Below are 9,638 nucleotides of genomic sequence, written 5' to 3'. Positions count from 1 at the left end.
AGCCAGTCGCCTGGACCTTACTGCTACGTTGCCTCAGCTTGACTGTAATTATCGTCTCAGTCCCGCTCGACCACAGTATTGGAAAGGTACCTGCACCGGACGAAGAGATACAAGGTCCGGGTACGCCTGCCTCAAACTCCAAGGTTGTGTAGGACGCTGCAGAGACGGGGTTTATACCATGCTCATGCAGATCCAAACGTCGGGCCGCGGGAAGACATACGCGCATCCAATTACCTTGTTGTCAACCATGTAAAAGGCTTGCTTGTGCATGCTGCATGTAATTTACAAAGGTGGGTGGGCGTGATCGAGCGAAAGATGGGTCATGGCTGCTGGCGCTTCCCTGCATGAAGCCTTACCTTTCGGTCTTGTCAATGTCTACATCCGGCTTCCAACAGAGCAGATGTGGAATATCTATCTTGGATCAGCGATGCTGTATGGTAATATATCACCTTGTCCAACCCACACACTAGGCTAGCTGTCATCAAGGTGGGACAAAGTCGTAATCTCGACCGGTGATCATGCCCGAACCTCAAGTATGGCAAACACCAATTCTCATGGGTACAAAATGACAGCTGTCAGGACACTTGCGGATATTGCGTCATCAACCACAGGCTCGGGCAAAGCTGATCCTCCGCATAGTGCGGATCGCTTGCCGCTTCCTCGCGAAAGCCAGAGCCGTACACGAATGTTAACACTTTTACGCGCCTGCGCCACAGACGAGACAGGGTCTGGCGCTGTGGAGGCTCAAGCACAGTTGTGTACTGCTATTTGTACTATTGTTGTCGGCATTTCTTGGCATCCAGGGGGTCTTCCCACGATGAGTGAGTTCGAGATGAAATACTCGACTTCTAGAAATCAATCACATAACGCCCAATAAATGATGCTGTCAACGAGAAGGACAATAGGCATATGCATAGACCAATTCAAGTATATCCTATCCTTGGTTCGGTTGATTTATCAAATAGAAAGCGCTCAACTTCTGAAGGGTAGCTGTCCAACTCCAATTATACATTCCTGATAGTTTCAAGGAGATCTTTACACATTCAATCGCTCCATCAAGCCGCCACACGTGTCTGCTCCAATGCAACAAAGGACGGTTGACTATGATCAGACAAAGTAAACGATACTATTTACCAAGTCTGCTATTCAGATGAAAAATGGATGGGGGACGTTGATGTTCCAAACGCGAACTGGCGCATTTTCCTTCAACAATAGTCCTCATAAGGTCTAAAATCGTATGACACCGCGAGTCTGCCTTGACAAGAAAGACTTACCGCGATTTCCCTCCGCATGATTCCTAAGCGGTCATGTCGCTTTCGGGAAGAGCGTTCTGTAAGTAACCGGAAGCTGAGCAAGGCTGAGGATGGTTTTGATGCTTCGCACTACTCGGGAGCTTGGGACAATAGCTAGGGCGTGCAACCTTCTCGCCCAAAGATGTGCCAGATGACTTGGATAGTGGCACTATAAATCTTTGTATCGTTGCAAACCCTCAGCACAGAAGCCGTATGGTCTCAACGCAAGGTGTCCAAATGACCTTTTGGTACACCGATTTGGCTCTTGCCCAGCTTGCCATGTGAGCTCTGTAAACGGGGATGACCCTGAGGGAAATCTCGGTGTTTCCAACTCTTCGTGATATCATGGAGTTAATACGATTATCGGTTTCCAACGGCGCTGTTGCTGGCCGGGGGCTTTGCCGCAGGTCCCTTGGGGTTCACTCCGGTCATTCCTATAGTACATCTATGAGCGGCAACACTTGCAGCATTCAGTCGATGGATAGAACGTCTTGTATCCTCAGGCATTTCAAGTATTTTTTGGGGGGTAGTACTATTGCCTCCGAGTACCGAAAGTGGAACTCCTAAGACAAGGAAACTGTCCGGAAAGGAGGCACAATAGTGCTTGTTTCTGTGTGCTTTGAGGCTCGGCTAGGAAGAAACACGTAATGGTGCGATTTGGCAAGACTGTAAGGCGAAAGAAGTGGGTTGGTTACGGATGACGACGGGTCAAGTGGTGGTGGTTGCTGGCCTGGTGAGCTACAACAGCTTGGGATCGACTGAAGGACTAGCGCCGATCAGTGTGCACCTGCGCACCTAGGTGCCCTATCGTACTCGCCAACAAACGATCCACACCCTCATGCACTCAGCGACGCGTTCAGTCAAGCGTAGAGATATATGCTAAACATAACAATGTATCTAATCCCGCTACTGTCTCTCGTACGATGTCTGGCTGTCCGCGCGGGGGCCAGGGTCATGGAGAATCCCTGGAGGACGCTAGCGACGCGCTAATCAGTGGTGTTGATCGCCAGTCCTGAAGCGCTCTTGACTTTGTTCCCCACACACTCACACCACCTTCTAACCGAGCCATGGATGCAGGCCCTCACACGTCACTATTTATCTCGCCTTTGGACCATAATACCACCACGGCGGCGAATCAGCCTAAGGGGTCGCGCGACACCTCAGTGCGGCCAAAAATGGCCCGTACACCTCCAAATACCGTGTGCAGCATTCCAGCTGAGGCGCATGTCGGCCGCGTCATATTGGACTGGACATCTCCCGCACTGCCGGAAATTGGAGGCCACTATAAGCTGACCAGGGTCGGAGGCTATAGCGAATGTCCTTATCCATATTCTGTATGCGGCTGCATATCCCTGACCCCAAAACCGCCCGCAGAGCTTATATCCTATTGCATAACCACGGCCCTGCTTACCCTTTGCGAACGGTGTGAAGAACACTTAGCTGCATATGCTGATCCTTTCGAAGAAACTAAGAACAGACGTCTTCAGTCCCTAGTCTTTGGTGTCTATACTGACTTTTGCTGACATCCCAAAGAGGCACACACTTCGTACATTCCGGATTGGCAATAATGTCGCATGCCCTGATGAGCAGAACGGTTGCTAGCAGCTTCAGCACACATCTCGATCTAGTCCCATGATACAAGACTGCCAAGCGATGCGGGTGGCCGACTAATACGACGTCGGTCGATCTCTGATGTCGTGCATATACCATGATACACCGGAGTGGCTGCTCCAGGCAGCACGTGCTCGGGATGTCTATCAGGACATAAGCTTTTTCCTTTAAGCTGACTGATCCAACCACAAGTATTACTAAAACAGCAAAACCCCCATCGCAAGCTTATATAGGCGGTACCCGCCCGTGGCGCTGAGCATGCTGCGAGGACAACCACACCGGGTAGGATATTTCTGGTTTCGGCCATATATTAAGCGTTGGCAAACATGTATATCATGTCAGCTATTAATGCGAACCGATTGGGTTTAGACAATCTTGACTCAGCTCAATATTCCTTCTCCATGGATACCGTCTTTCAAAGTTACGTTAGATGCTAAATCAATGAATTGTCAACAGAAAGCTCTCACAACTAGCTGGTTGCGTGGACATCAACCTCTTCGACAAAACTCCTCGAAGAACCCCGTCGCACGGTTCTCGTTATTCTACAGTTTTCTGCTCGGCACAAAATTAATAGGAAGTCTTCAGTACGTTCCAATGGCTCATAACATTTTGTTGAGATTTTCAGCATACACCAACTTCGAACCGCAGCCGACCCTGGGCCTGCGCCCTTGCCGTATGCACGCCATCATAAGCCCTTGCTTGGCCTGCATTTCGTTTACCCTGGTTCGCCTACAAAATTTAGGCCTACCTGAAGGACAAGCATATACCTTCTAAAGGCTAAAGATTGGTAAGTAGGTCGATGCCGAGCTAGATAGGTATGTGGCACGAGACTCCATATCATCACACCAGTACTGGAACATGTCATCGAATCAACTTGCTATGTTGCGCTATCGAAAGAAGCACACAAAAGAGCCAGCCGGTCAAGAGTAGAATTTAGTCCGCGTCATCACAGACAGGTATGGTGAACTACTGGACTGCGACACGGTTGCACGAGTGTACCGGCAAAGTCCCACGTTTCTTGGCTTCCTGGTCTGAACACGACAGCGGCAACTTTACGATCCTGCTGCTACCCGTATCCGTACGCCTCAAAACGCCTTTGGGCGTCTCAGGCAACTGACAGGATAGACGCGATAGACGAGCTTGCCAATTATCGGTCTGGAACCGTTCCATGAACAGACACCGAATCCTTCGAATTTAAAAATCTGACTCATCGAACGACATCGCCGCATATGCACAGAAAAGCTGCATACTTCGGCAACATCACACTTTTGGTCACGTTTGGACAGCTCGCGATTAGGCTGTGGGATGCGGGGTGGTGTGAGCGCCCTCCACACGGCCTGCTTATCAGTAAGGAAACACGAGCCGAACGAAGCGCCATTAGAGGTTTGCATAAGCCAGAAGCTGATTGCGTGCTCAGAAGCGTTTTGATCTATGAACCAACTCGCAGATGGATAAGTGAACACAGTTCTCGCCCGCTCGACCACCAACCTCAGCACATTTCTTTGTTGCACCACGTGGTTTCACAGCAGTACTTTGCCTGTTTCCTCCGATTCATCAGCTCGTTGGCCACTCAGCAAAAGTCTTCACAAGCTGCGTAAGCATGGTGGTCACATTGCTAATACTGAGAATCTTGGGATTGGAGTTCGGAGCAGGACGCCGACCGGAAATGGCCTCATAGCGCGGTTCCGCAACTCCACCGATCGAGAAGTAAAATCTGAGGGATTTGAGTGGATATGGAGTTGAAGACCGCCGTCACACAAGGCTCGCATGCCCTCACACCCTTGATCAACAGAATGGGTGCCGTGAAAGGCCCACGCCAGGCCGCATCAACTACCACTCTCATTTCCAATGTTGGTGAACAGATATCGGGATGGGTGGCCCGATGGCATGCACCAGAAAGGCAGGTCATATGGACCGAAAGCCACCAGAGTGGGCCGAGGTTGACTCTCGACAGACCTCAGGGTGCCATCTAAGCGAAGGATACAGTAGTCAGATGCACCAGACCGCGGACGGGAAGTGGATCTGGATATGCTTTTTCCCATGAAATGCGCGAGACGGTACTTGCTTTTTTCTGAAACCCTTTCGATGCTGCAGCAGCTCCATGGATCATGCCGGCGGAAAAGACAACACTGCAGTTTGAGCCTTGAAGATCACCGACACGTCAAAGCCGCTCCCTACTTTACTGCGATTTTCAAAAAACTAGTTTCACATGTGCAGAAACTGACAAGAGCGCAAGTCGCATACATTCGGTTCGAGTTATCTAATTCAGATCCATTGCCCCGGATTCGTGAGAGAAACGAATTGCATTGATCTTTACACATGGCTAGTCGCCTCCTAATCGATACAAGCGAAAAGACCCTGATATACCCGTTATACTCCAGCATGGAAGACGTGTCTTTCCCACAGTAGACAAAAACCACTTACTATCGATCTAACCGCGGGTCGAAAACAAATTGGCGGACACACCCGTAGGTGTGAGGGCTTGGGAACGCTAACAAAAAAGCAAACCTCACACCTTCGGGGATCCAAGCTCTCGGAAGCCTTTCTGGAATCACAACATACCTTGAGATCTGCAACAAAGATTGTAAAAAAATTATCGCCCACCAAGAATTCTAGAGCGAGAGATACAAAAAAGATGTGAAGTCCGAAATTTCCGTCATCACTTTGATTGACTTGTAACAACCTCAAGAGCAGTGCACAAAAGTGCGGGTTATAATGGTACGTCGAGTTCTAGTAGCATGTATATATTGGTTGGAGATAAGATCATAAAAACGTGTAATTATCCGTTATCGAGGACCAAGGCATGGAAGAGGTTCAACATTTGGAAAGCCAGTGTCATGCACAGCGATGCGGACAGTGTCACAGACAACATATGTACTGTTCAGACATATATCTCATTTATGGCAATGGATGACCCAGTCCAATCTACTCAAACCCCTCAAAAGCACTCTCCGCATCGCTACCACCCCCTACGACTGTACTTCCTCTCTTCTTTGCCGCCTCCCTAGCCTCTCTCTTCTTATTCTCAATTTTCCTATCATACCCACTCTTACTACTAATTCTGCTCTCAGGCTTCACATCCTTCCCCTTTGCCGTACGTCTAGCCTCAACACCCCTCTTCTTGAGGAGCTGCCTATCCCTCTTGCTCGGCGTAGGCAGTGCATCGAGCATCCACTGTTTGACACTCCCTTCTTCATCACCAAGTCCCCTTAACTTCTCAGAAGCGCGGATAACGTTGGCAATGAGCTTGACATAGGGGATATCGTCTTGTGTGTAGAATGTGACTGCGACACCGCCTTGACGACCGGCACGTCCAGTGCGGCCTACGCGGTGGACGTAGCCAGCTGCGGAGGTGGGTACGTCGTAATTTACGACGCCGTTTAGACCGCGGAAGTCTACGCCGCGGGCTAGAAGGTCTGTGGTTATGAGAACCCAGATTTCGCCCTTTCGGAAGCGCGTCATTATGCTATCGCGGGCGGACGAGGATAGATCGGCGTGTAGAACAGCGATGCGCGAGCTACCGCCTGCTTCTGGGGGTATATCGTAGAGGAGCTCTGAGTGAAGTGCAATGGCTCGGGGTATCGTTTGTGTAAAGACTAGGAACGGTGGGCGGAGCGTGGGCTGGTTCGAGTTGGTGAAGACGGAAGTCGGATGGAGTAACTGACGCAGACCAAGAAGCTTGCCTTGCTCGGTAGCGGCATAAGTTAATTGATGTGAAATATTGGGTATAGCGGAGTCTTTGAGTCCAACGACGAGCCGGATGAGCGGTGGTCGCCGAGGAAGGTCGGACTGTGAAGCGGAGAGGGCAGTCCAGCGGTCGTTCAGGGTAGATGTCGTCAGACTATCGATATTGGAGCCCATGGTCGCTGACCATAGACCAATTCGAAGCCTGGGATTTGTGCAAGCATTCCATATCGCGAGCGTTTGTTCGCGGAAGAGGGGATCGAGGAGGACGTCTGCTTCATCAAGCACAAGCTGAGATGCGCTAGGAATGTTCGCAACAGTGCTGTTCCTGCGCTTCAGTGCGTTGAGCAGAGCAAGCGGCGTCGCGACTAGGATGGCGGCTTTCACAAGTTCTGCCCTTTGACTAGCCTGCTTCTTCTTTGGTGCTGCCGCCCCTTCGTCGTCAGTTTGAGAATCACTTTCGTCATTTTCGGACGCGTCAACCGCATCCACTGTATCCTCAGGTATCTCCTTTTCTGGTTCTTGCACGACTTGCATGCCCTTCCTCATGAGTGTAGCCTTGATTGCCGTGCCTTTTGCCAATTTCCTCGCCTCGTTGACAATCTGCGCCGCAAGCTCTCTAGTAGGGGCGAGGACAATGGCGCGTGGACCCTCCCTAATGTCCGTAGTGCTGCTCTCCGCGAGTAGTGAGTCGATGATGGGTATCAGGAACGCCATTGTCTTTCCACTGCCCGTAGGTGCTACTGTCAGAAGATCAATGTCTCCATTGAACTCAGCACCAGACAAGCCTTCGACGTCGCCAGTAACCTTGCGGCCCTTGCTGCCCAGTAGCAACGGTAAAGCGCCAAGCTGAACTTCAGTAGGTAGCTTGTACCCTTGCTCTGCTATGTTCTCCGCCAAACGTCTCGATATACCGTAACGTGTTCGTAGTTGGGCAAACTCGACAAGGGGTTGTGGATAGAGGGATCTGTTCGCATTCTTCTTCTTTTCCTTGATCTCCTTCTCCTTCTTTCTCTTCTTCGACTTCTTTTCTTTACTTGGCCCTTCTACTTGTGTCGCAAAATCGTCGAGTATTGCAACCTTTAGCTTATGCGAGCGCAGTACCCTCTTGCACTCGTCCGCATTGTATGGCTCCTCCTCTATTTCGCCTGCGCCTTCCTGAAGGATAGCTTCCTCTTTGCGCTCTTGCTGCTTCTGCTTCTTCCTCTGCTTCTTGGAAAGAGTGTTTCCACTTGACTCTGAATCTTTGCTTGCACCGCCGCCAAAGAAGTCGAGATCGGCGGGTAATTCAGTTGCGCTCGCAGATGCGTCTGCCAGATTCTGCCCCCTTTTCCTTTTGCGACTAGTATTCGACGTGTCCGAGGGGTGTGTTGGCTCGTCGTGGCCGAACAGCTGCGGGTTTGCGACGGCGCCGGAGGAAGGAAGCTTTTGCGCGGGCGACGTCTGCGCCGCTTTCGAGGATCGCGAGAGGAGTTTAAACACGTTCATAGTGGCGGTGGGCTGGAAGATGTTCAGCAAGAGTGATCATGTCCTTGGCATCATCACGTCTTGGGTTGCTGCTGCGCGGACTGCAAAAGTTCGATTGCGCGCTCAGAAAAATAATTGGGCCGCGGCGATTCGGCGCAACTAGCGCCGATCATTCGAGCATTCACGTGTAACCTGCTACTGCTATGCTACTATTGTCGTGGTACTGAAGTAGATGCATTGCCAATAATTGCACATGTAGAAAATGGAATCTAAATCAGAGGTATGTGCAGTATACAGTATCGGATCCCTACCACCCCGAACGCACCGCAAACACACTTGCTCAGCTTCCCTGCCCGCGAAATCGTACAGTGTTTCCTTCCTCACCAGCCCCTCGTAGCCCTCCCCACTACCTCTTGAACCTAGTGCATGCTGAAATGTCGTGTCGTAGCTTTCCTAAGCTCATCCCTCAAGCTCACCGCACTCAGTGGTGCTCGTCCTTCTTCTGCCGGTAGCCAACAAGCTTGAATCGGCCAATGATCTCGCCAACGGAGAAGAAACCAATGACCTCGGCAAAAACAACACCCATAGAGTACCACTGTTCGCGGGGCATGTTCCGAACTTGCGCAAGGACGTTGGCGGGTTGCTGGGCGGCGCTGTTGGCCTCGCTGGCTACGCGGTTGAAGAGGGAGCTGGGGTTGCGGAGAGCGTTCAATGCGGGCTGGATGTAGTTCTGCATAGTCTGGATGGATCTGTAAGCAGTCAGTAATTATTCCGATATTCCAGCATGCCAAGCCGGGCTTGTGGGAGGCCTACGGTGGTTGCATGCTTCGTTGGTGGGCAATGAGCTTGCCGAGCTCAAGTCCGACCCTTCCGTAGTAGGTAGCCTTGGGAACCAGTCCTATGATAATGTCAGTGTGTGATTCCGGATGGAGTATCATGCTGCATCAGAATTCCTGCCCAACGTCTATCACGGTCCAACTCTACAAACATGGCTGCGGTTGATAAGCCATGTGAAGCTGCACGGATAAACCAATGCGCTTCATGTTCTGGTATCCCGGCTCTTGGTACTAGACGCAATGCTCCCATGGCCAATTGGCACGCTCCCCCGCCTTTGAGATGGGGTGACTGACCTTGCACGAAGTTGACCATCCTTCCTACCCGTCCAGTGGCTTGCTGTGTCGCATTGTTGACGGCTTGACCGGCACCCGACGCCGCAGAGCTCGCGGAGCTTGTGACCTTGGTGAGACCCTCTGATGCCTTGGACTGTGCCTTTGACGCGGTTTCCTTTACGGTGTTGGTGGCTTCGGCGGTCGTCGAGGCATTGCGGATGCCAGCGCGGCGGACGGCGAACGTCGATTGCCGTAATACGGCACGTGATGCAGCGAGAGACATCTTGATGTGAATTGACGAAGGGGAGATGGGGTGTCGCCGGTCGTCTGCTCGTGAGGGTGGATGGAGCTCGGCAGTGACGCTTGGTTTTTCAGCCGCGCACGGACGCTCTTGCCCGGATGGCTCAGGGGATTAACGATGTTGGCATTACCACCTCAACAATCCCATGCTAGTCGCACATATGAGGTCACCTTT

At 51.3% G+C, this 9,638-nt stretch overlaps 2 protein-coding genes across 2 annotated transcripts; both read right to left on the bottom strand.

Annotated features, from left to right (window-relative positions):
- Positions 1-5,446: 5,446 nt before the first annotated feature.
- CC77DRAFT_1025366 (P-loop containing nucleoside triphosphate hydrolase protein) lies at positions 5,447-7,720 on the bottom strand. Its single transcript, XM_018526053.1, has 2 exons — positions 5,975-7,720; positions 5,447-5,621 (listed from the first exon to the last, which is right to left on the bottom strand). The coding sequence occupies exons 1-2, from the start codon at positions 7,302-7,304 to the stop codon at positions 5,614-5,616; spliced, it is 1,338 nt and encodes a 445-aa protein (XP_018380454.1). The 5' UTR covers positions 7,305-7,720; the 3' UTR covers positions 5,447-5,613.
- A 659-nt stretch (positions 7,721-8,379) lies between these two features.
- Positions 8,380-9,515, bottom strand: CC77DRAFT_1025365 (hypothetical protein). Its single transcript, XM_018526052.1, has 3 exons — positions 9,185-9,515; positions 8,868-8,952; positions 8,380-8,803 (listed from the first exon to the last, which is right to left on the bottom strand). The coding sequence occupies exons 1-3, from the start codon at positions 9,444-9,446 to the stop codon at positions 8,536-8,538; spliced, it is 615 nt and encodes a 204-aa protein (XP_018380453.1). The 5' UTR covers positions 9,447-9,515; the 3' UTR covers positions 8,380-8,535.
- Between the last annotated feature and the right edge of the window lie 123 nt (positions 9,516-9,638).

Source organism: Alternaria alternata (assembly GCF_001642055.1).
Source record: "Alternaria alternata strain SRC1lrK2f unplaced genomic scaffold CC77scaffold_28, whole genome shotgun sequence".
NCBI lineage: Eukaryota > Fungi > Ascomycota > Dothideomycetes > Pleosporales > Pleosporaceae > Alternaria > Alternaria alternata.
This window is presented reverse-complemented; position numbering and strand designations above follow the sequence as displayed.

What these genes read in the sequence shown, in the direction of transcription:
- CC77DRAFT_1025366 (XM_018526053.1), bottom strand. Translation starts at nt 7,304, where the DNA reads ATGGCGTTCCTGATACCCATCATCGACTCACTACTCGCGGAGAGCAGC.
- CC77DRAFT_1025365 (XM_018526052.1), bottom strand. Translation starts at nt 9,446, where the DNA reads ATGTCTCTCGCTGCATCACGTGCCGTATTACGGCAATCGACGTTCGCC. An exon ending in GATGGTCAACTTCGTGCAAG is followed by an intron (nt 8,953 to 9,184) that starts GTCAGTCACCCC and finishes ACATTATCATAG; the next exon opens with GACTGGTTCCCAAGGCTACC. An exon ending in CAACGAAGCATGCAACCACC is followed by an intron (nt 8,804 to 8,867) that starts GTAGGCCTCCCA and finishes GACTGCTTACAG; the next exon opens with ATCCATCCAGACTATGCAGA.